This window comes from Oncorhynchus keta, chromosome 37 (assembly GCF_023373465.1).
Source record: "Oncorhynchus keta strain PuntledgeMale-10-30-2019 chromosome 37, Oket_V2, whole genome shotgun sequence".
NCBI lineage: Eukaryota > Metazoa > Chordata > Actinopteri > Salmoniformes > Salmonidae > Oncorhynchus > Oncorhynchus keta.
Genome location: NC_068457.1, coordinates 1,014,672 through 1,040,724, shown reverse-complemented (window position 1 = coordinate 1,040,724; position 26,053 = coordinate 1,014,672). Strand labels below are relative to the sequence as shown.

At 43.6% G+C, this 26,053-nt stretch overlaps 1 protein-coding gene across 2 annotated transcripts in view; it reads right to left on the bottom strand.

Moving 5' to 3' along the window:
• Positions 1-13,227: 13,227 nt before the first annotated feature.
• Positions 13,228-26,053, bottom strand: part of LOC118370043 (CMP-N-acetylneuraminate-beta-galactosamide-alpha-2,3-sialyltransferase 2-like) — a 28,040-nt gene continuing 15,214 nt past the window's right edge. For both annotated transcript variants that reach the window (XM_035754801.2, XM_035754799.2), the window contains exons 2-7: positions 25,012-25,927; positions 22,168-22,361; positions 21,488-21,667; positions 17,650-17,695; positions 17,074-17,193; positions 13,228-16,966 (exon numbers count right to left, since the gene is read on the bottom strand). In XM_035754801.2, the coding sequence (XP_035610694.1) occupies positions 16,796-16,966; positions 17,074-17,193; positions 17,650-17,695; positions 21,488-21,667; positions 22,168-22,361; positions 25,012-25,338 (1,038 nt within the window). In that variant the 5' untranslated portion in view covers positions 25,339-25,927 and the 3' untranslated portion in view covers positions 13,228-16,795. The remainder of the gene's footprint in view (positions 16,967-17,073; positions 17,194-17,649; positions 17,696-21,487; positions 21,668-22,167; positions 22,362-25,011; positions 25,928-26,053) is intronic.

Genomic DNA, 26,053 nt, shown 5'->3' with positions numbered 1-26,053 from the left:
AGTTAAATAAAAAAAATAAACGTTTCGGTACGGGACGACATAATAAATAAAACAAGTTTGTTTATCAACGCTAGGGGCGATTGTGAGAACACTGGGTTGCAAATCCTTACCTTTTTTCTTTTATAAAAGCGAAATTAGTCTTGCATTTACATTCCTTCCAAATGAACCGTTGTGAATGGCTATGTTAATAATTTCAAGTAACAGTGAACCTAATTTGTTTGAAAATGTTAAATAAACCTCAGGAGGAATACCCTTCCAACCAGATGAAATGCCTTTATTCATGTTATCCAATAAACATGAATCCCTTTTTGAGGTTATGGAGAGAGATTTGAGCTCCCAGCCAACAAATCAGCCCTTTAGTAAACTTGTGGAAAATTGTGTTTCACCATGTACAATTCTATTTTACTGTAAACAAATTGACAACATACTTTCAGCGTGCTTATAGGGAAGGACATTCAACAAGCATGGCACTTACACAAATGACTGATGATTGGTTGAGAGAAATAGATGATAAGACGATTGTGGGAGCTGTTTTGTTAGACTTCAGTGCTACTTTTGACATTATCAATCCTAGTCTGCTGCTGGAAAAACATGCGTTATGGTTTTACACCTGCTATATTGTGGATAAAGAGTTACCTGTCTAACCGAACACAGAGGGTGTTATTTAATGGAAGCCTCTTTAAAAAAAATCCAGGAGAAATCAGGAATTCATCAGGGCAGCTGTCGAGGCCCTTTACTTTTTTCATTCTTTACTAATGACATGCCACTGGCCTTGTGTAAAGCCGGTGTGTCTATGTTTGCGGATGACTCAACACTACACGTCAGCTACTACAGCGAAATCACTGCAACACTTAACAAAGAGCTGCAGTTAGTTTCAGAATGGTGGCAAGGAATAAGTTAGTCCTTAATTTTTCAAAAACTAAAACCATTGTATTTGGGACAAATCATTCACTAAACCGCAACTAAATCTTGTAATAAGTTATTTGGAAATTGAGCAAGTTGAGGTGACTGCTTGAAGTAACCCTGTCATGGTAAAAACATGTTGATACAGTAGCTAAGATGGGGAGAAGGCTGTCCATAATAAATCGCTGCTCTGCCTTTTTAACACTATCAACAAGGCAGGTCCTACAGGCTCTAGTTTTATGCTGAACGCTTTGAGGTGTCTGTTTAAACTACTAGCACACAGCTCGGACACCAATGCATACCCCACAAGACATGCCACAAAAAGTCTTCACAATCCCAAAGTCAAGAGCACACTGGGAGTTGCACAGTACTTCATAGAGCCATGGCTACAGGGAACTCTATTCCACATCAGGTAACTAATGTAGTAGAATCAGATGGGGAAAAACAGACACAAATAGACCTCATGGAGCAGCAGGGACGGTGAAGAGACATATACAGGCACAGACGTACATACACTTGATAAGACACGCACTACACACACGTACACATAGATTTTGTATTGTAGATAAGTGATAGTAGAGTAGTGGCCTGAGGGAACACACTGTGTTGTGAAAAGTGTTGTGAAATGTAATATTTGGTATTCTATATAACTGTCTTAATGTTGCTGGTCCACAGGAAGAGAAGCTGCTGTCAGGGGATCCTTAAATACAAATGCAAATTCACTTGATTCCAATTCAATAGTTGCAATATCTGCTAATTTATCATTACGGTGTTTCAGTCTAACTCAGTGGATGGCAAATTCTGCTCTGTCTTATCAGTAGATTTAGTTGTGTCTTGACTTTGTAGAAAGTATACTCTACCTGGTTTGAAATGTGTGTTTGTTGAGAAGGCTCTTACGTCATTAACAACTTTTCCAATACTGATATCTTCTTTAATTGTGATTTATTCATCCCAGATGCAAATGCAGTGGCATTGTTTTTAATAAAACCTTTGATGGCGTCTCATAAAATCCAAGGATCATCGACTGAATTTTTGTTAATCAATTCTATTTTCTTGAAGGAAATACAGGAGCCGATAATAGTACAAAATACAGTCGGGAGAATGTTTTGTACCTGTTTGAATAAAACATGTATTATTTTGCTTTAGGATTATGAGCTCGCCAGGTATCAATGAGGTGGTAATTGGAGAGTATATGTTGGAGAACCTTAGTTGCCTGTGGATTATAGTTGGTCTTAGATTTGTCCCGCATGTCCAGAAAGGCGTTCATATCCCAATAACCAGTTGGAATTAAGTTAATTATATCAATATCCAGTTCAGAGAATAAAACAATTTAGGATAATTTGAATTTGGAGCACACACATTAATAAAGGCAATTTTCTTTCTATTATGGAAACAGTTAAGGAAAGTGATTCTGCCTTCTTGGTCTTCGCTTTTAAAAGGTTGAGACAGAGTCTGCGTCTCTCACATGGGTAGGCAGCCCATTCCATTAAAATGGAGCTCTATAGGAGAAAGCCCTGCCTCCAGCTGAAATTTACAGTTGATTTGTCAGAGGACAAACCATCCACAGAGACAAACTGATATCTTTCCGACAGATAAGATCTAAACCAGGCCAGAACTTGTCCGTGTAGACCAATTTGGGTTTCTAATCTCTCCAAAAGAATGTGGTGATCGATGGTATCAAAAGCAGCACTAAGGTCTAGGAGCATGAGGACAGATGCAGAGCCTCGGTCTGACGCCATTAAAAGGTAATTTACCACCTTCACAAGTGCAGTCTCAGTGCTATGATGGGGTCTAAAACCAGACTGAAGCATTTCGTATACATTGTTTCTCTTCAGGAAGGCAGTGAGTTGCTGCACAACAGCTTTTTCTACAATTTTTGGGAGGAATGTGAGATTTGATATAGGCCAATGGTTAAAAAAATATTTTCTGGGTCATGGTTCGGCTTTTTCAAGAGAGGCTTTATTACTGCCACTTTTAGTGCGTTTGGTACACATCCAGTGGATAGAGAGCCATTTATTATGTTCAACATAGGAGGGCCAAGCACAGGAAGCAGCTCTTTCAGTAGTTTAGTTGGAATAGGGTCCAGTATGCAGCTTGAAGGTTAAGAGGCCATGATTATTTTCATCATTGTGTCAAGCAATATAGTACTAAAACACTTGTCTCCCTTGATCCTAGGTCCTGGCAGAGTTGTGCAGACTCAGGACAACTGAGCTTTTTATCCATCATGTATGAAATTCCTGGGAGTGTGTAAACTTACAAAATGCTATGGTAATATGTTAGTATGTTCTCTGTAGTTATGTACTTGATAATGCATCAATTGACCAATTCGGCACATCTGGGCAAACTCCTGGCAGACTTCATTAAAAATACTGTGTTGTGATGTAATTCTTCACTAGATCAGTCTGAAACTTTGCACAACCACTGCTGACATCTTGTGGCCAAAATCTAAATTACACCTGGACTCCTATCTGAATGTATGGCCTTTCTCTTGCATTTCAAAGATCTAATGTGTTATTCTCCTACATTAATTTCACATTTCCACAAACTTCAAAGTGTTTCCTTTAAAATGGTATTAAGAATATGCATATCGGAGCTGAGCTACAGGCAGCTAGATTTGGGTATGTCATTTTAGGCAGAAATTGATAAAAAAGGTTCCGATCCTTAAGAGGATGGTGATTGAGTTTCTTATGTATTATTATGATTACAGTTTTTTTAGGCTGATGAAAAAGCAGCCAGTTTGTACCAATCCTTGTTTTTTTGCTGGAATATCAAGACAGCTGGAATGTTTGATAGGACTATTAATTCCTTTCAAATTCCATGAGAGAATAGCTAGTGTTGCCATTGTTTTTTCTAATGTGTAATTGTTATGTTTAGTGTTGATGGATGTAAAATAAAAAGCAGGACCCACAGGGAAACAAATCCATTGGTCACTCCCCACCCAGAAGACTCTATAAACCATGATCACGCTTTGTCCGCAATGCACCTTTTCAAGGAAATGTTCCTGTCAGGGGTGTGCCGAGTACTTGAACAAAAGAGTATCATAATGGATCTGTAGAATTTCTCAGAATACGATTATTGTAGAAAATTTACAAGATTATGTTTTAATACTGTTTATGCATCAAATAAGGTTTCTCAGTACAGTCTCATCTGTGTCTGTGGGACTGAGTAGGGCATCTGGGGCTTGGCGCTAGTAATTGATTTATGATGGCTTGGTGATAGAACCTACAGCCTGCATTCCATTGACTGACTAAGGGGTGTGACACTTAGATACTGCTTGTTTATATAGGGTTAAATGACCTAGAGACAGAACCCTGGCACAATTTAAATATTGCTGTCTGTTGCTTGATATCACAATGTACCTTTGTATAAGTCTACACATCTGTTGTTTGTCATGAACATTCAGCAGGATGTACTTTGCTATAAAATGCTGTGGCTCAGTTCTGCTCGTTGAGCTCTCGACATCATACTTCAGTGTGGTATCGACCAATTAATCGATATTAAAGTATGATTGTTTGAAGAAATCTAAAAGTTTCTCTCCTTTGAGTCAGAAATATTCTACGACAATATTTGGCGACAATAAGGGCATGATAATCTTAGTTTTGCTGATTGTTCCCGGGGAAATCCAGGTTAACCGTGCATGGAGTTGCATTAGATGTAGCCGTGGAAGCCATACTCCACTAGACGGAGCAGATCGGATCCCCGCCTGGCTGGGAGGGTATGTGGAATGGATACATCATTTCGAACAGAGACCGATAAATAGGGTGAGACTGGCATTTCTTGGAAACAATTATTATATATTTTTTGAGAAAATTGAGTTCCAAGGGACATCCAAATCTGTGTGTATCGGATGAAGACTAGAATCTGTGTGAACTAGTTAAGCTCATTTACCATTAGCATCCAAACCTGTGTGAACTAGTTAAGATAATTTATTAACGTGAACATCCAAAGCTGTGTGTACCGGATGTATAACTAGAACCTGTAGGCGGATGTTACGAATCCCTTTTGGCCCGACGGTCTAGGGGGGATGGTAATGAGACCCGTAACATAACTCATGCAAATTATTATTGTGACAAAGTAAAAGTGTGAACGAAATAACCACGACAACAGAAATCTACCGTCAAAATCTAGGTTTATTTATAAACACACGGTAATGGGGGGGCAGGAAAAGGGGCTGAGCTGGACCCAAGGAAAGAAACAATAAGTATCCAAACACACCCCTAAGCTAGACTAGCCTACTTTAACAACAGCTAACTAACCAAAAATACAGTGGGTGGTCCGCCCAGTTCTAACGAGTGTATTTAACAAAGTTTACCTACGGGTAGTGTATGCCCATGGGCGACTTGTCTTGGTTCCCCCTTTTCCCACCAGCAAACAAACACCATAACCAAAAACAATACTCACAGGTGATGACAAAGTGCTATGGAGGAGCTCAAACAAAAGATAGCTCAATACATAAAGAGAGTGAACCAGAGAGCTCTACAGACATGGCATTTACAGAGAGATTGAGCTCTAGAGCTAACAACTGACAGGGTTTTTAAACCAAGGGAAAGGAACTGTGATAGGGTAGGAAACAGGAGGAGGTGTGTCTTCTGATTGATGATTGGATTGGTGACTGATTGGGGAGTGATGATTTTCACCTGTGAGGGGAGAAGGAGAGAAAAGAAACACACACAGGATACACACACAGGATACTTGTATCCGTAACACCAGGTGTAGCAGTGGTAAGGTGTTGGGACTTCTGTTGGGACTAACAGTTTGTGGGCACCGTTTGTGGGCACCGTTTGTGGGCACCGTTTGTCACCATTATAGTGCAGTTAATGTATTGCGCTCTGTCCTACGAAACTGCACATACAGACAGACCCAGCTGGCTCTTCCTGAGTCATTGCAGAAAGCCTTGGAGATTGCTTTGGAGAGGGAGCTCGTGTGGGCTGGGGCTTCAGCTGGGGTTTCGGTGGTGGTGCATGGAGACACACCCACTGTGCGTGCGGGTTGTGGTGCAGAGCAGCCCAGAGCCGGAAAGCCTGCATGGGTGGCTGAAATGACTGAACTCATTCGTGCTGTGTCGCTTCATGTGGCAAGCAACACACACCCTGGTCCCATGGTCTGTTGGGTGTGTGGCCAGCCAGGCCATCTGCGCCGGAATTGCCCCATGTTCCCCAGAGCTCAGGGAAACGACTCGGGGTCCACGTAGAATGAGCAGTGCAGACCCCTGGCTCTCTTTCCCATCCACCACCATCGCCAGGAGGAGCCCACCGGCAGACGGTGGAGCAAGGCTCCACTTCCCCCAGAAGAAGACGAGTGCAAGCAGAGGCAGCCTGTTGTTATGGTGGGCCGGACCTCTGTTGGGGACTTTTGTCATGTGCCTGTTACTGTGGGGGGGGGGGGTGCCCTGCCCTGCCCTGGTGGACACTGGGTCCACGGTACCCATAGTGAGGCCGGATATTGTACCAGGTTGGACTCAGTGTGAGCCCACAACTGTGCAGCTCCGCACAGTCACAGGTGAGCTGGCACCCATGAAAGGGAAGGGAGTAATGACTCTGACAGTAGAGGGCAGGACTGTGCATCATCCTGTGTGGGTGGTGGCTGTGCAGAATCAATCGTCAATCAAATTTATTTTTTTTAGAACAGGGCTCCGGGCAGCCGAGCGGAAATGGAGGAAAACTCGCCTCCCTGCGGACCTGGCATCCTTTCACTCCCTCCTCTCTACATTTTCCTCCTCTGTCTCTGCTGCTAAAGCCACTTTCTACCACTCTAAATTCCAAGCATCTGCCTCTAACCCTAGGAAGCTCTTTGCCACCTTCTCCTCCCTCCTGAATCCTCCTCCCCCTCCCCCTCCTCCCCCTCTCTGCAGATGACTTCGTCAACCATTTTGAAAAGAAGGTCGACGACATCCGATCCTCGTTTGCTAAGTCAAACGACACCGCTGGTTCTGCTCACACTGCCCTACCCTGTGCTCTGACCTCTTTCTCCCCTCTCTCTCCAGATGAAATCTCGCGTCTTGTGACGGCCGGCCGCCCAACAACCTGCCCGCTTGACCCTATCCCCTCCTCTCTTCTCCAGACCATTTCCGGAGACCTTCTCCCTTACCTCACCTCGCTCATCAACTCATCCCTGACCGCTGGCTACGTCCCTTCCGTCTTCAAGAGAGCGAGAGTTGCACCCCTTCTGAAAAAACCTACACTCGATCCCTCCGATGTCAACAACTACAGACCAGTATCCCTTCTTTCTTTTCTCTCCAAAACTCTTGAACGTGCCGTCCTTGGCCAGCTCTCCCGCTATCTCTCTCAGAATGACCTTCTTGATCCAAATCAGTCAGGTTTCAAGACTAGTCATTCAACTGAGACTGCTCTTCTCTGTATCACGGAGGCGCTCCGCACTGCTAAAGCTAACTCTCTCTCCTCTGCTCTCATCCTTCTAGACCTATCGGCTACCTTCGATACTGTGAACCATCAGATCCTCCTCTCCACCCTCTCCGAGTTGGGCATCTCCGGCGCGGCCCACGCTTGGATTGCGTCCTACCTGACAGGTCGCTCCTACCAGGTGGCGTGGCGAGAATCTGTCTCCTCACCACGCGCTCTCACCACTGGTGTCCCCCAGGGCTCTGTTCTAGGCCCTCTCCTATTCTCGCTATACACCAAGTCACTTGGCTCTGTCATAACCTCACATGGTCTCTCCTATCATTGCTATGCAGACGACACACAATTAATCTTCTCCTTTCCCCCTTCTGATGACCAGGTGGCGAATCGCATCTCTGCATGTCTGGCAGACATATCAGTGTGGATGACGGATCACCACCTCAAGCTGAACCTCGGCAAGACGGAGCTGCTCTTCCTCCCGGGGAAGGACTGCCCGTTCCATGATCTCGCCATCACGGTTGACAACTCCATTGTGTCCTCCTCCCAGAGCGCTAAGAACCTTGGCGTGATCCTGGACAACACCCTGTCGTTCTCAACTAACATCAAGGCGGTGGCCCGTTCCTGTAGGTTCATGCTCTACAACATCCGCAGAGTACGACCCTGCCTCACACAGGAAGCGGCGCAGGTCCTAATCCAGGCACTTGTCATCTCCCGTCTGGATTACTGCAACTCGCTGTTGGCTGGGCTCCCTGCCTGTGCCATTAAACCCCTACAACTCACCCAGAACGCCGCAGCCCGTCTGGTGTTCAACCTTCCCAAGTTCTCTCACGTCACCCCGCTCCTCCGCTCTCTCCACTGGCTTCCAGTTGAAGCTCGCATCCGCTACAAGACCATGGTGCTTGCCTACGGAGCTGTGAGGGGAACGGCACCTCAGTACCTCCAGGCTCTGATCAGGCCCTACACCCAAACAAGGGCACTGCGTTCATCCACCTCTGGCCTGCTCGCCTCCCTACCACTGAGGAAGTACAGTTCCCGCTCAGCCCAGTCAAAACTGTTCGCTGCTCTGGCCCCCAATGGTGGAACAAACCCCTCATGACGCCAGGACAACGGAGTCAATCACCACCTTCCGGAGACACCTGAAACCCCACCTCTTTAAGGAATACCTAGGATAGGATAAGTAATCCTTCTCACCCCCCTAAAAGATTTAGATGCACTATTGTAAAGTGGCTGTTCCACTGGATGTCATAAGGTGAATGCACCAATTTGTAAGTCGCTCTGGATAAGAGGATTTAAATACAATCAAGGGAAACGAGGCACAGGTGCAAATAATAACTGGGAACAAGGTCAAAAATGCACAATGGCGGCATCTAGTGACTAAAACCGGAACAACCCTGGCCAAATCCTGACAGTATCGAGTACAGTATATACATATGAGATGAGTAATGTAGGGTATGTAAACATATTACAAGAGGCATTGTTTAAAGTGGCTAGTGAAACATGTATTACATAAAGATGGTAAGATGCAGTAGATGGTATAGAGTACAGTATATACAGTGGGGCAAAAAAGTATTTAGTATTTAGTCAGCCACCAATTGTGCAAGTTCTCCCACTTAAAAAGAAAAAATCCAGAAAATCACATTGTAGGATTTTTCATTAATATGTTTGCAAATGATGGTGGAAAATAAGTATTTGGTCAATAACAACAACAAAAGTTTATCTCAATACTTTGTTATATACCCTTTGTTGGCAATGACAGAGGTCAAACATTTTCTGTGTCTTCACAAGGGTTTCACACACTGTTGCTGGTATTTTGGCCCATTCCTCCATGCAGATCTCCTCTAGAGCAGTGATGTTTTGGGGCTGTTGCTGGGCAACACGGACTTTCAACTCCCTCCACAGATTTTCTATGGGGTTTAGATCTGGAGACTGGTTAGACCACTCCAGGACCTTGAAATGCTTCTTACGAAGCCACTCCTTCGTTGCCCGGGCGGTGTGTTTGTGATCATTGTCATGCTGAAAGACCCAGCCACGTTTCATCTTCAATGCCCTTGCTGAAGGAGGTTTTCACTCAAAATCTCACGGTACATGGCCCCATTCATTCTTTCCTTTACACGGATCAGTCTTCCTGGTCCCTTTGCATTGAAAAAAAACAACCCCAAAGCATGATGTTTCCACCCTCATGCTTCACAGTAGGTATGGTGTTCTTTGGATGCAACTCAGCAAACACGACGAGTTGAGTTTTTACCAAAAAGTTATATTTTGGTTTCATCTGACAATGATATTCTACCAATCTTCTTCTGGATCATCCAAATGCTCTCTAGCAAACTTCAGACAGGCCTGGACATGTACTGGCTTAAGCAGGGGGACACGTCTGGCACTGCAGGATTTGAGTCCCTGGCGGCGTAGTGTGTTACTGATGGTAGGCTTTGTTACTTTGGTCCCAGCTCTCTGCAGGTCATTCACTAGGTCCCCCCGTGTGGTTCTGGGATTTTTGCTCACTGTTCTCACTTATGATCATTTTGACCCCACGGGGTGAGATCTTGCGTGGATCCCCAGATCAAGGGAGATTATCAGTGGTCTTGTATATCTTCCATTTCCTAATAATTGCTCCCACAGTTGATTTCTTCAAACCAAGCTGCTTACCTATTGCAGATTCAGTCTTCCCAGCCTGATGCAGGTCTACAATTTTGTTTCTGGTGTCTTTTGACAGCTCTTTGGTCTTGGCCATAGTGGAGTTTGGAGTGTGACTGTTTGAGGTTGTGGACAGGTGTATTTTGTAGTGATAACAAGTTCAAACAGGTGCCATTAATACAGGTAACGAGTGGAGGACAGAGGAGCCTCTTATTAAAGAAGAATTTACAGGTCTGTGAGAGCCAGAAATCTTGCTGGTTTGTAGGTGTCCAAATATTTATTTTCCACCATAATTTGCAAATAAATTCATAAAAAATCCTACAACGATTTTTTTCTCATTTTGTCTGTCATAGTTGAAGTGTACCTATGATGAAAATTACAGGCCTCTCTCATCTTTTTAAGTGGGAGAACTTGCACAATTGGTGGCTAACTAAATACTTTTTTGCCCTACTGTACATATGAGATGAGTAATGTAGGGTATGTAAACATTATATTAAGTGGCATTGTTTAATTAAATTGGCTAGTGATACATTTTTTTACATCAATTTGTCCAATATTAAAGTGGCTGGAGTTGAGTCAGTATGTTGGCAGCAGCCACTCAATGTTAGTGGTGGCTGTTTAACAGTCTGATGGCCTTGAGATAGAAGCTGTTTTTCAGCCTCTCGGTCCCAGTTTGGATGCACCTGTAGGTTGTTGTCCTTGATGACCTTTTTGGCCTTCCTGTGACATCGGATGCTGTTAGTGTCATGGAGGGCAGGTAGTTTGCCCCCGGTGATGCGTTGTGCAGACCGCACCACCCTTTGGAGAGCTTTGCGGTTGAGGGTGGTGCAGTTGCCATGCCAGGCTGTGATACAGCTCGACAGGATGCTCTCGATTGTGCATCTGTAAGAGTTTGTCAAGGTTTTGGGTGAAAAGCCTAATTTCTTCAGCCTCCTGAGGTTGAAGAGACGCTGTTGCACCTTCTTCACAACACTGTCTGTGTGGAACATTTCAGTTTGTCTGTGATGTGAACGCCACCTTCCACCTTCTCCACTGCTGTCCTTTCGATGTGAATAGGGGGGTGCTCCCTCTGCTGTTTCCTAAAGTTCACGATCATCTCCTGTGTTTTGTTGTTGATGATGAGTGAGAGGTTATTTTCCCTACACCACACTCCGAGTGCCCTCACCTCCTCCCTGTAGACTGTCTCGTTGTTGTTGGTAATCAAGCCCACTACTGTTGTGTCATCTGCAAACTTGATGATTGAGTTGGAGGCGTGCATGGCCACGCAGTCGTTGGTTAACAGTGAGTACAGGAGGGGGCTGAGCACCCACCCTTGTGGGGCCCCAGTGTTGAGCGTCAGCGAAGTGGAGGTGTTGTTTCTTACCTTCACAATCTGGGAGCGGCCCGTTAGAAAGTCCAGGACCCAATTGCACAGGGCGGTGTTGAGACCCACGGCCTCCAGCTTGATGATGAGCTTGGAGGGTACTATGGTGTTAAATGTTTAGCTGTAGTCAATGAACAGCATTCTTACATAGGTATTCCTCTTGTCCAGATTGGATTGGGCATTGTGCAGTGTGATGGCGATTGCATCATTTGTGGACCTGTTGGGGCAATATGCAAACTGTAGTGGGTCTAGCGTAGACGGTAAGGTAGAGCTGATATGACCCTTGACTAGTCTCTCAAAGCTGTTAATGATCACAGAAGTGACTGCTATGAGGCGATAGTCATTTAGTTCAGTTATGAGGCGAACTATAGCAAAACATTTGACAAACATGAGCGCCGCTACTGTGTCACCCGGCAGGAGCTCTTGGCTGTTGTGGCTTCCATCAAACACTTCAAGTACTACCTGGGTGGCCTGCCCTTTACTGTAAGGACTGACCACTCTGCTCTCCAGTGGCTCATGTCTTTGAAAGAGCCAGACGGGCAGGTTGCACGCTGGTTTGAGGACTTCACAGTCATCCACAGTCTGCACAGTGGTGCACAGCCGTACGACTTCACAGTGGTGCACAGGGCAGAGGCACGCCACTCCAATGTCATGACCCGTCGACCCTGTACTGCAGACGGGTGCCACCACTGTGAGCGGAAAGAGGCCATGAGAGAGAGCTGTGTGCCGAGGAGGGGGTCTGGGCCACAGTGTGTCAGTCGAGCGGGCCTGTCTGCTATCAGCGGCAGACTGTCAACGTGGCTGAATCAGGGCAACAGCAGGGACGGGACACAGACTTACAGCCAGTGCTACAGTGGGTAGAGGCACAGCTGAGACCACCGTGGGAAGAGGTGGCAGCGCAGTGGCAGCTCTCTCACTCGCAACCAAAGGGTTGTTGTCAAGTTTGAGAGACTGCGGCTGGCTTATGCCATGCTACAGCGGGCATGGAAGGAACCAGCTACGGGAGAGGTGAGGTGGCTGGTGGTGGTACCTAAAGCTCTGCGGGAGGCTGTGCTCCAGGGCACTCATGGGGGTTGGGGACTGGACACTTTAGGATCACAAAACCCTCCGCCAGGGCTTTTACTGGGGCAGCACAAGAGGGATGTGTCCAGGCCGTTATTGTTCCCAGTTAGCCATTGTTCTCTCTCTTTACGTCTGGTCATAACAAGAGATGGGTCACCGTTGTTTGATACTGTTTTCCTTGGTTTATTTGGGGTGCGCTACGGCCAAACAGCAGCCTGTGTTTAGTTTGGTTAATAAACTGGGAATTCGTAAACACAATCCTCTATCCGGACATTTGTTCATTTATGATCTAGCCAGGTCATTACAATATAATCTGTGTCTGGAATAAATCCATTCACTAGTATCCAGACATACATTAGGCTATTTATTGATCATTTGATAATTTTGGTGATAATTGAATAGGACTAAGTAAGTAAATTATGTGCATTTTCATCTGTCGGAGTCGTTTACCTTTGAACAATGTGTATGAATCTGAAGGACCATAACGATGCTCTCTGACTGGTTGCCCAGTAATGTGCACTTGAGATCCACTCTATAGCGCCATTGAAATGTAAAGGCAATGTTCCTGTTGTCGCGTAGACCACATTCACAGTAAATGCTGCACAGTAAATGCTGTGGGAAAAGTCCCACACAGATGTAGGGGGTAAATGCTGTCGGCTCAATTGGAAATTACCTTAAATTTCAAAAGAGCAATAACGGACTGAATCTAGCCCTTTCCTATTGGCTGTCACTCTTTGTTGCTGCTGGAAAATCATGCTGAAGAGGAAATGTACAAACTAATAATGGTTGTTGCTAAGGCACAGTTAATAATGCGCAGATCCTACTGCCTGCATTGGAGAAATATACTTGGTGGTGGCCAGGGTTTTGACCCTTCAGAGCAAGAATGTTTCAGAATTAAAGGGAGGCCGTGTGTTGATTGGTAATTATGCTTTTATTAAACATGAACAAAAATAACACCACAGCTTGATTATAGTCAACCACACACAAACAAAATTCAACCATATGTCCTCACAAATTCAACTTTCTTTCACTCACACACAGATACACACATACATTTGGGATTTCAAATACAAAATGCATTAGAAATTGTCAATGTGGACAATAAAATGTAAAGTATGAAAGCAATAAGCAATAAGGACGATAACTACTCAAAATAATACGTACAGTATGCTCATGTCACATTTGCTTCATAAGGTAAGGTTTATTTAAAGTCAGTGTTCAGTATTCCTATATTTCAATGTGTTTTTCCATGTCGTAGTCTTTGGGGTCACACCATGGTCCAAGAGTACAATATTTTTAATATAATTATACCACACTGTTTTAAAATGATTAATTTGTATTTTAGTATATGTATTTATTAAGGATCCTCATTTTATAATTACAAAAAATAACAAACCACTCATTTCCAGCCTTGAGAACATACAAAACAACAAGTCCATCTCGGAAATAGATGTAACAGCAATCAACCACATACATAGCTATCTTTACCTAATCTCAGGCATTTGTTTGCGCAAACCAGTATACAAATAATGAGATCAATTTGAACTGTGGTGTGGGAACAGTTTAACATGATTCACCCCACAGACACATACACATGGATTTTGTACTCTTCCTGGTGTCCAGCAACACTAAGGCAGTTATGTATGACTTCAAATATTACATTACATTATATTTCAAAACACTTTTCACAACACATTAAGTGTGTTCCCTCAGGCCAATACTCTACTACCACATATCTACAATACAAAATCCATGTGTGTGTAGAGTGTGTGGTGAATCATGTTAAACTGTTCGAGGTGTAGATTACATCTAGCATTCCAGTGTTTGAACGTATAAACAACGCATGGAACTGATGCAGACAATCTATCTGCAATATTAAAGCTAATCCCCCCTCCAGGCTCAAGATTTGTATTCTTTGGAATACAACACGAGTGAAGTTTCCATAGTTTAAAGTGCGTGTTACATTAGATAAAATGAGGGTCAACCTAATACTGGGCAACATACTGTAAATGTGTACATTACAGGAACTGATTATGAAAGCTGTAAAATAATATGGTATAGATTGACTACGAATGGCAGCTCGAAACCGTCTCTAAAAAGACATTAAACTGTAAAACTCCTTATTAAATCAATCCTTATGGTTCCATCGCAGTGAAAATGCTTGAATTAATGTGACTCAAACATTGCCCTTTTATGTCCCCACAAAGAAGAGAAATATACGTAGATATGGTTCTTGCACTCTCGCAAACACAGCGCTTTTGTCCTTAATGCTTTTTCTGTGGTTGTGGTTTAACCGTCAGTCAAAGGCCCTCGGGTTCTTGAAGGTTCCTTCAGTATAAGGCTAGTTCAGTGCAGCATGACGACATGTACAGAACAGGGAAGGAAGTACATTGACTTCAGAAAGTATTCATACCCCGTGACTTATTCCACATTGTGTTGTGTTACAGCCTGATTTTTTTTTTCTCACCAATCTACAAACAATACCCCATAATGACAAAGTGAAAACAGTTTTTTTGATATTTGTGCACATTTCTTAAACATAAAAAACAGATACCTTATATACATAAGTTTTCACCCCCCTGGCTATGAGACTCGAAATTGAGCTCAGGTGCATCCTGTTTCCATTGATCATCCTTGAGATGTTTCTACAACTTGATTGGAGTCCACCTGTCCACCTGTACATTCAATTGATTGGACATGATTCGGAAAGTCACACACCTGTCTATATAAGGTCTGACAGTTGACAGGGCATGTCAGAGCAAAAACAAGTCAGGATTGTGTCGAGGCACAGATCTGGGGAAGGGTAACAAAAAAATTCTACAGCATCGAAGGTCCCCAAGAACACAGTGACCACCATCATTTTTAAATGGAAGATGTTTGGAACCACCAAGACTCTTCATAGAGCTGGCCGTCTGGCCAAACTGAGCAATCGGGGGAGAAGGGCCTTGGTCAGGGAGGTGACCAAGAACCTGATGGTCACTCTGACAGAGCTCTAGAGTTCCTCTGTGGAGATGGGAGAACCTTCCAGAAGGACAACCATCTCTGCAGCACCTCACCAATCAGGCCTTTATGGTAGAGTGGCCAGACGGAAGCCACTCCTCAGTAAAAGGCATATGACAGCCCACTTGGAGTATGCCAAAAGGCACCTTAAGACTCTCAGACCATGAGAAACAAGATTCTCTGGTCTGATGAAACCTAGATTGAAATCTTTAGCCTAAATGCCAAGCATCACATCTGGAAGAAAGCTGGCACTATCCCTACAGTGAAACATGGTGGTGCCAGCATCATGCTGTGGGGATGTTTTTCAGTGGCAGGGACTCATACTGGGACAAAAGTTCACCTTCCAACAGGACAAGGACACTAAGCACGCAGCCAAGACAATGCAAGAGGGGCTTTGGGACAAGTCTCTGAATGTCCTTGAGTGGCCCACTAGTCACATTCCCTACTGGGAAGCATGCTGTGGGGATTTTTTTTTTTTTCAGTGGCAGGGACTGGGAGAGTAGTCAGGATCAAGGTAAAGATAAACAGAGCAAAGTTCCGAGCAAAGTTGATGAAATCATTCTCCAGAGCACTCAGGACCTCAGACTGGGGTGAACATGACCCTACGCACACAGCCAAGAAGATGCAGGAGTGGCTTTAGGACAAGTCTCTGAATGTCCTTAAGTGGTCCAGCCAGAGCCCGGACTTGATCCCGATCGACCATCTCTAGATAGACCATAAAATAGCTGTGCAGCAATGCTCCCCATCCAACAAGACAGAGCTTGAGAGGATCTGCAGAGAAGAATGGGAGAAACACCCCATTAAAGGTGTGACAAGCTTGTTGCGTCATACCCGAGAATAATCAATGCTGTAATCGATGGCAAAATTGTTTCAACAAAATACTGAGTAAAGGGTCTGAATACTTACGTAAATGTAATATTTCAGTTTCATTTTTTATAAATTTGCTTTGTCATTATGGGGTATTGTGTGTAGATTGATGAGGGGGGATAATACATTTTTTAATTAGGCGGTAACAAAATGTGGAAAAAGTCAAGGGGTCTGAATACTTCCCAAAGGCACTGTAAGTATTCACACCGTTTTGCTATGAAACTCCAAATTGAGCTCAGGTGCATCCAGTGCATCCAATTTCTTTTCATCATCCTTGAGATGTCAATACAACTTGATTGAAGTCAACCTGTGGCCAATTCAGGATTTAGAAAGAAACACATCTGTCTATATAAGATCCCACAACTGTCTGTAGATCTCTGAGGCTGTAACACAACAAAATGTGGAATAAGTCAAGGGGTATGAATAGTTTCTGAAGGCAATGTACATGATTCAAGTTTTTGTTGTGGTTTGAGGACTCCCGTTTGTGGTTTTGGTTGTTTGTGTTGCTCATAGGCACTAGTTGCAGAGAGCAGGGCACATATTTGACTGTCTCTGACCACCAGACCACTACACTCTAATGGCTTCATCCTGTACACACCACCCCTGCTCATTCTCATCTCCTGTGCAGCTTAATTTTGCCCTCTGTGTCAAGCTTTTGGATAACTTCTGTCTCAAAATCAGCATGGTGGACTCCGGTTTTCCTAAACGCGCCGCCGTACTTGTTTTCCTCCCAGTAGTGATGCCAGTTCCCATGTTGATCGGCTCCATAGCCGAATACCGACACCTGTAGAGGCGTTAGCATTAGCATTACTAGTCTTATTAGCATTCTGTTTACTTTCAACCAGGCTTCTCATACCAAAGATACGGCTCTTGATATCAAAGGATACACACCTCATCGCAGATGTGCAGGGCAAATATTATGGCCAGCATGCCCGTGGATGGGTATCTGCCATGGCGCTCTGTCCACCGGTCGTGGGTGTACTTAAAGAATGCTGGATTTATCACCATAACCTGCAAACGAGAGGGTGATTAGCTGTAACGCAACACACAAAAAGCATTAATAATTAAATGTTTTCATCCAAAATGACAATAAAAAATAAAAAATAAATGTGTTTTTTCAGCTTTTTCTTTTGTTACATGTACAGTACATTCTACACACATTTTACATAAATGGCGTTTTGATAAAAATTTTCACAGTAATTGCATTGCAGAAATCAAGTTATTTCATATTTTGATATACATAACATTTCTGTAGATAGATAGTAATTTTACATTGTAAATCATGTTTTCAGAATTTTGTACAATCATTTAAATTGAATAACACTAACTTTTGAATCAAGTGTTGTTTTGCTTATCAGTTCATAAACCATGTGCCACGGAATTGGCACATCACAAACTCTTTCCAACTATTTTGCAACCTGTATGGCGCCGCAGTCAACATTTTGTCAAGTAAATGACAAGACTTACCTTATCCTTGTCAGCCCGTACTTGATCTTTCACCCTCATGTATGTCCTGAAGAAACATGAAAGGAAAACAACTATAAGATTAGGGCCTAGATTCAATCAGGTCAAGTGTTAACCGGCGATAGCCTACATACTGTAGTGGAGGTGTGACTATGTTGGAGCTGTCAAATCTGTGAGCAGCTGGTCTTGATCATTGTCACGAAGCCACATTCATCCCACACACGTTAGAAGTCCAAAACGAGAAAGTGTAGACTATTTAGAAATAATGGCACTCAAAAAGAAAATCATTAAACTAAAAATGAGGATTTATATCAGCCTAGTCGAGGTGTAGATTACACCTCACATTCCAGTGATCGAACTTGTCAACAAAACTGCCTGGGATTTCTCTTAATGCGACTCTTAATGCAGCCAAAGGCAATGTCAGCTTTGTGGATATGACAGCTCAGACACCACTATGTGGATGTCGGCTTAAGTGGATCTGATTGAATAGAGCCCTAAGCCCAGTATAGAGACAAAGTAGAATCTCAATTCAACGGCTCAGACACAAGAGGTATGTGGCAGGGTCTACAGTCAATCACGGACTACAAGAAGAAAACCAGCCCAGTCACGGACCAGGATGTCTTGCTCCCAGGCAGACTAAATAACTTTTTTGCCCGCTTTGAGGACAATACAGTGCCACTGACACGGCCTGCAACGAAAACATGCGGACTCTCCTTCATTGCAGCCGAGGTGAGTAAAACATTTAAACGTGTTAACCCTCGCAAGGCTGCAGGCCCAGACGGCATCCCCAGCCGCGCCCTCAGAGCATGCGCAGACCAGCTAGCCGGTGTGTTTACGGACATATTCAATCAATCCCTATACCAGGCTGCTGTTCCCACATGCTTCAAGAGGGCCACCATTGTTCCTGTTCCCAAGAAAGCTAAGGTAACTGAGCTAAACGACTACCGCCCCGTAGCACTCACTTCCGTCATCATGAAGTGCTTTGAGAGACTAGTCAAGGACCATATCACCTCCACCCTACCTGACACCCTAGACCCACTCCAATTTGCTTACCGCCCAAATAGGTCCACAGACGGTGCAATCTCAACCACACTGCACACTGCCCTAACCCATCTGGACAAGAGGAATACCTATGTGAGAATGCTGTTCATCGACTACAGCTCGGCATTCAACACCATAGTACCCTCCAAGCTCGTCATCAAGCTCGAGACCCTGGGTCTCGACCCCGCCCTGTGCAACTGGGTACTGGACTTCCTGACGGGTCGGCCCCAGGTGGTGAGGCTCGGCAACAACATCTCCTCCCCGCTGATCCTCAACACTGGGGATCCACAAGGGTGCGTTCTGAGCCCTCTCCTGTACTCCCTGTTCACCCACGACTGCGTGGCCACGCACGCCTCCAACTCAATCATCAAGTTTGCGGACGACACAACAGTGGTAGGCTTGATTACCAACAACGACGAGACGGCCTACAGGGAGGAGGTGAGGGCCCTCGGAGTGTGTTGTCAGGAAAATAACCTCACACTCAACATAAACAAAGCTAAGGAGATGATTGTGGACTTCAGGAAACAGCAGAGAGAACACCCCCCTATCCACATCGATGGAACAGTAGTGGAGAGGGTAGTAAGTTTTAAGTTCCTCGGCATACACATCACAGACAAACTGAATTGGTCCACTCACACAGACAGCATCGTGAAGAAGACGCAGTAGCGCCTCTTCAACCTCAGGAGGATGAAGAAATTCGGCTTGTCACCAAAAGCACTCACAAACTTCTACAGATGCACAATCGAGAGCATCCTGGCGGGCTGTATCACCGCCTGGTAAGGCAACTGCTCCACCCACAACCATAAGGCTCTCCAGAGGGTAGTACGGTCTGCACAACGCATCACTGGGGGCAAACTACCTGCCCTCCAGGACACCTACACCACCCGATGTTACAGGAAGGCCATAAAGATCATCAAGGACAACAGCCGAGCCACTGCCTGTTCACCCCGCTATCATCCAGAAGGCGAGGTCAGTACAGGTGCATCAAAGCTGGGACCGAGAGACTGAAAAACAGCTTCTATCTCAAGGCCATCAGACTGTTAACCTCTTAAGCCCACCCGACACGCAGGCGCCCCATCTAGCCATCTGGAAATGCAAATGCGCTACGCTAAATGCTAATAGCACTCGTTAAAACTCAAACGTTCATTAAAACACACTTGCAGGGTACTGAATTAAAGCTACACTCGTTGTGAATCTAGCCAACAAGTCAGATTTTTAAAATGCTTTTCGGCGAAAGCATGAGAAGCTATTATCTGATAGCATGCAACACCCCGAAATACCTGAAGGGGACGTAAACAAAATAATTAGCATAGCTGTCGCTACACAAAACGCAGAAATAAAATATAAAACATTCATTACCTTTGACGAGCTTCTTTGTTGGCACTCCTATATGTCCCATAAACATCACTATTGGGTCTTTTTTTCGATTAAATCAGTCCATATATACCCAAAATATCGATCTATGAAAAGTGTGTGATTCAGAAAAAAACAGCGTTTTAAAACGCAACATCATTTTTTTAAATTAAAAAAGTCGACCATAAACTTTCACAAAACACTTCGAAATACTTTTGTAATCCAACTTTAGGTATTAGTAAACGTTAATAATCTATCAAATTGATCACGGGGCGATGTGTATTCAATAGCTCCACGTCTTCAAATCATGGTCGGAAATCTCTCTTCCAAAACATCCTGTCGGAGACCGGAAGGAATGGGATCTCTCTTACTCGTTTGACCAAGAAACAACCCCCAGGCAATTGACAAGACTGGCGACATCGTGTGGAAGCTGTAGGACTTACAATCTCTGCCCCATCTAATTTGCTGTCCCATAGACAATCATGCAAGTGGCGCATTGATATTTTTTACAGTTTTTGGTGATCAGTTTTCCTTGCGCTTTTCGATGAAACACACGTTCTGTTATAGTCACAGCCGTGATTTAACCAGTTTTAGAAACGTCAGAGTGTTTTCTATCCACACATACTAATCATATGCATATACTATATTCCTGGCATGAGTAGCAGGACGCTGAAATGTTGGTGCGATTTTTAACAGAATGTTCGAAAAAGTAAGGGGTAGGCTTAAGTGGTTTTAAACAGCCACCACTAACATTGAGTGGCTGCTGCCAACACATTGACACTGACTCAACTCCAGCCACTTTAATAATGGGAATTGATGAGAAATTATGTAAAATATATCACTAGCCACTTTAAACAATGCTACCTAATATAATGTTTACATACCCTACATTATTCATCTCATATGTATACGTATATACTGTACTCTATATCATCTACTGCATCCTTATGTAATACATGTATCACTAGTCGCTTTAACTATGCCACTTTGTTTACATACTCATCTCATATGTATATACTGTACTCGATACCATCTACTATATCTTGCCTACGCTGCTCTGTACCATCACTCATTCATATATCTTTATGTACATATTCTTTATCCCCTTACACTGTGTATAAGACAGTAGTTTTGGAATTGTTAGTTAGATTACTTGTTGGTTATCACTGCATTGTCGGAACTAGAAGCACAAGCATTTCGCTACACTCGCATTAACACCTGCTAACCATGTGACAAATAATGTGACAAATAAAATTTGATTTGATTTGATTTTGATTTTGATTTGATAAGACAAGATCAAGGTCAACAATTGTCAACAATTAACTACGCCATCTGTTTTAGTCAGTCAGACGAATACCATGCAGTAGTCAGTTGAGTGCACAAATACAGCTACTGCAATTTAGAAAGTGACAGTAAAAAGCTTGTAATTGGCGTAGAGTAGACCTACGTTTTGATCTCTCCCGTCGACAGGGCGCTGGCTACCCACTGTAGATCGCGGAGTTTAAAGGGCAGCAGGACGAGGTGGACCCCAGGGCCGATGTCCACTGCACTCTCAGGGTACATGAAGTGGTGTGTCGTTCTGTTGCCCACGTCCACCTCGAACCCTAATGTGGTGGCTTTATTCATTCTTGACAGCAAAGCGAGAACATTGCTTCAGCTCACAGGCATGTCATGTATGGCGTGCGAGATCACAATCAGACACTGTATTAGATTTATGAACATGGTAACCCTGCAGCTACTGCGCTGTAGTGTACTGTATTCATTCATTCCAGACAGTCAGTCAACCACCTGACTTAACCAATAGTTAACTAATTATGGTGTTGATTGAGCTCATGCGGTATGCCTCACTGGTTTCAGGAGATGAGGTAATTGGGTCAGGTGGTTTGTTGCGTGTCTGGAACTGAAGCCTGGTCACTGCAGTTCATCAGGCTCATTATTGCCTAATCCCGCCAATGTGAATAGCGGTGGGTTGTTTGGATCATGGCAGTGATTGTGTAATGCCTGCTCTCGCTTTTTAGACTATGTTGGTGTTGTGTGTGATAAGCATTATTCTTTGGATTTTCTATTGTGTATGTTTTGTCTGTTAATTGTTGGGTCACGTTGGGTCATGTTTTCTCTGGGCCATACCTTATGACACTGTTATGGGAGTCTATCAAGGAGCCATATTGAGAGCCCAGCAGGTTTCCTGAGTTCCCCACCACTGCACACTTCCTGCATTGAGCTTGTTTGGGTTGGACATCCCTGGGGGGGGGAGCGATGACCTGGAACATCTTCTGGATCACCTCGTATATCGTACGCTCATCGGTGGACCGCTGCAAAGCCTGACGGGAATGTTCAAAACTCACTTTAGATGTGGAACAAGAATATCTCACAGGAATAATACCTGTGCTCTCCTTTGGCTACCAACAAACAAAAACAGGGCAATATACAAGGGTCCTTTTAATATTCAGTACTCAGGAAATCACCAGACTAAATAGATTCTAATTTTGGCAGCTCCAGAGGGAGGCCTTGTGTTAAATGTGCCCCTTCATAACCAGCCAGCCTCCTTGTGGCCATCTTACTGACAATTTTGGCATGGCATTCTTAGCAGACCAACACTGTGTGTGTGTGTGTGTGTGTGTGTGTGTGTGTGTGTGTGTGTGTGTGTGTGTGTGTGTGTGTGTGTGTGTGTGTGTGTGTGTGTGTGTGTGTGTGTGTGTGTGTGTGTGTGTGTGTGTGTGTGTGTGAAATGTAAAATTCAGCATTAGTGGAGACTGCATTCAGCGTAAACGCTGCATATGTCGTCTCGGTTGGAAGTTGCCATTGAATTTCTAACGAATTTCAGCGATAGAGATTAAATAGAGCCCTAAATTCCTCATATGAATAAAATGATAATTGGCGAGTATATCTGGGAATACACGCATTACAGATCCATATACAGTGCCTAGTGAAAGTCTACACACCCCTTGCATGGTCTTTACATTTTGCTGCCTTAAAATTACATCTAAAAAGGGATTACGTTTGATATTGTTTCCCGAAGATCTACACAACCTACTCCACATTTTCAAATACTTGGTGGAAGCACTATTTTCAGCTATTACTACTGTGAATATTTTGAACTAATATCCGACCGACTTTGCACAACTCTCAGAGCAGAGTATATACTTTTTCCACATTTTGTTGTGTTCTAGCCTGAATTTAAAATGTCGCTGGCTTACAGACAATACCCCATAATGTCAAGTTATTGTTTTCGACATCTGTACAAATCAATAACACAAATGAAAAGCTAAAATGCCTTGAGCCAATACATATTCAACCCCTTTGTTATGGCAAGCCTAAATAAGTTCAGGAGGAAACATTTGCTTAACAAGTCACAGACTAAGTCGCATGGACTCACTCTGTGTCCATTAATAGTGTTTAACATGATTTTTGATTGACTACCTCATCTCTGTACCCCACAATCGAGCAGTGAATTTCAAACATAGACCAGGGAGGTTTTCCAATGCTTCGAAAAGAAGGGCACCTATTGGTAGATGGGTAAAGATAATAAAAAAGCAGACATTGAATATCCCTTTTTTTATTTTATTTTTTTATTTTACCTTCATTTAACTAGGCAAGTCAGTTAAGAACAATTTTTTATTTTATTTTTTTATTTTACCTTCATTTAACTAGGCAAGTCAGTTAAGAACAAATTCTTATTTTCAATGACAGCCTAGGAACAGTGGGTTAACTGCCTGTTCAGGGGCAGAACGACAGATTTGTTTGTACCTTGTCAGCTCGGGGGTTTGAACTCACAACCTTCTGGTTACTAGTCCAACACTCTAACCACTAGGCTACCCTGCCGCTTTGAGCATGGTGAAGTTAATAATTACACTTTGGATGGTGTATCAATACACCCAGTCACTTCAAAGACACAGGCATCCCTCCAAACTCAGTTGCAAGAGGAAGGAAACCGCTCAGGGATTTCACCGTTAAGGCCAATGGTGACGTCAAAACTGTTAAGAGTTTAATGACTGTGATAGGAGAAAACTGAGGACGGATCAACAACACAAGACATCACTGAGTACCACTCTTCATATCTTCAAACATGGTGGTGGCTACATAATGTTATGGTTATGCTTGTCATCGGCAAGGAATAGGGAGTTTTTTTTTTTGGGGGGAGAAACAGAATAAAGTTAAGCACAGGCAAAATCCTAGATGAAACCTGGTTCAGCTTGCTTTCCAGCAGACACTGGGAGATAAATTCACCTTTCGGCAGGACAATAACCCAAAACACAAGGTCAATTATACACTGGGGTTGCTTGCCAAGATGACATTGAATGTTCCTGAGTGGCATAGTTACAATTTTGACATAAGTCAGATTGAAAATCTATGGAAAGGCTTGAGAATGGCTGTTTAGCGATGATCAACAATCAACGTCATGAATAATGTGCAAATATTGTACAATCTTGGTGTGCAAAGCTCTTAGACTTACCCAGGAAGACTCACAGCTGTAATCACAGCCAAAGGTGATTCTAACATGTAATTGACTCAAGGGTGTGAATATTTATGTAAATTACATAATTGCTAAAAGTTCTAAAACCATGTTTTCCCTATGATAACATTTTAAGGCAACAAAATGTCGACTGTGCAAGGGGTTTGTAGACTTTCACTAGGCACTGTACCTCGAATTCTTTTCAAATTGACTTATTATTGAACGATAGTGAACAGAATATATAGTGTAATACTATATATATATTGTAGTATTACTAATGTAATACTACATTATTACTATCAGTACTAAGCAGAAATGTATTACATTGTACTGATGTACTTCTAATAATGTACAGACATATTATTTTGGAAAGTGTCAGAGATTGCTTTCTGTAATTTTTGTTACAATATACAGAATTTTTGCTGTATGGTCCTACATCTTTAACAATAAGCTGACAGTATTTGGCCACATACATGGTCACAGTCTTTGGCCCCTCTCATCAATAGTAATGGTCTTACCAGCCACCACTTCAGGGCCAGGGGGTCCATGTTGTTGTCTCTGTCTGTGAGGAAGGGCTGCTGCTGGGGGTCATAGTGCTGAGCGAACCACGCAGAAACCTTCATGTCCGCTATGCAGGATGGGCACTCACATATCCTGTCTGGACTGAGCACCATGGCACTGGGTGTTGCCCATGTTCGGTTAACAACGGGCCCTGGCACAGTCCTGGAGGTGGCATGGGTCTCCATCAAAGTCATAGACAGGATGTTTTTCTTCTGAATGGTGATCATGACAAAGAGAATCCCACCAAACAGAGAAAACAAGCACAACTTCCTCTTGAAAAGCATGACCGGACGTTGTGAGGTAGGTAGAGAGGTGTACAGTCAGTGCCCTGGTGAAAAGGCAGTCCAGTGATAGGCGTTGGCACCAGGAGTTTCAGTGGTGGAACCCAACTTAGGCAGTCCAGTGTTATTGTCTTGGCTTATATACTTAGTGATTCTGGATTCAAAGGTATGAACCAGAAACATTCAGCAACTACTTTCTGATGTTCTATCTCCCTGCTGTCCCAGCCAGAGAGATGGCACACTTCTTAAAATCTCAGGTAACACAAACATGCAGAAGAATTGGTTGATACCTGAGTTTATAAAGGAAAGAGGGTGTTAAGCTGGATTTTGACCCTGGCCTGATGTGTCCTAGTTGATCGAGGAGAATAAGTCCCATGAAACAATTCGACCCAAAAATGTTGTCTGCCGCTTACGAGGGAGACTGCCTTGCTCTGCTCAAGGCAATCGCAGAGGAAATGTAAAAGAGGAAGGGAAACATATAGCCTTCGGTTTCCAAATTCCCTACCCAAGCCTAAAGAAGGCCTCTCATTGGTAAAACCTCCATGTTTCTCTCCAGAGCTCCGGTCTGAATGCGCTGCACAGCTTCCTGCTTCTAGAAGACACAAACACACAGCATCAATGCAATGATTCAGAAAACAAAGTCAACATCAACCATGCTGCTTTAAGTAACAAATAGGAGATGGGGAGAGAAATCAATACTCCAAGAGCCACATACTGA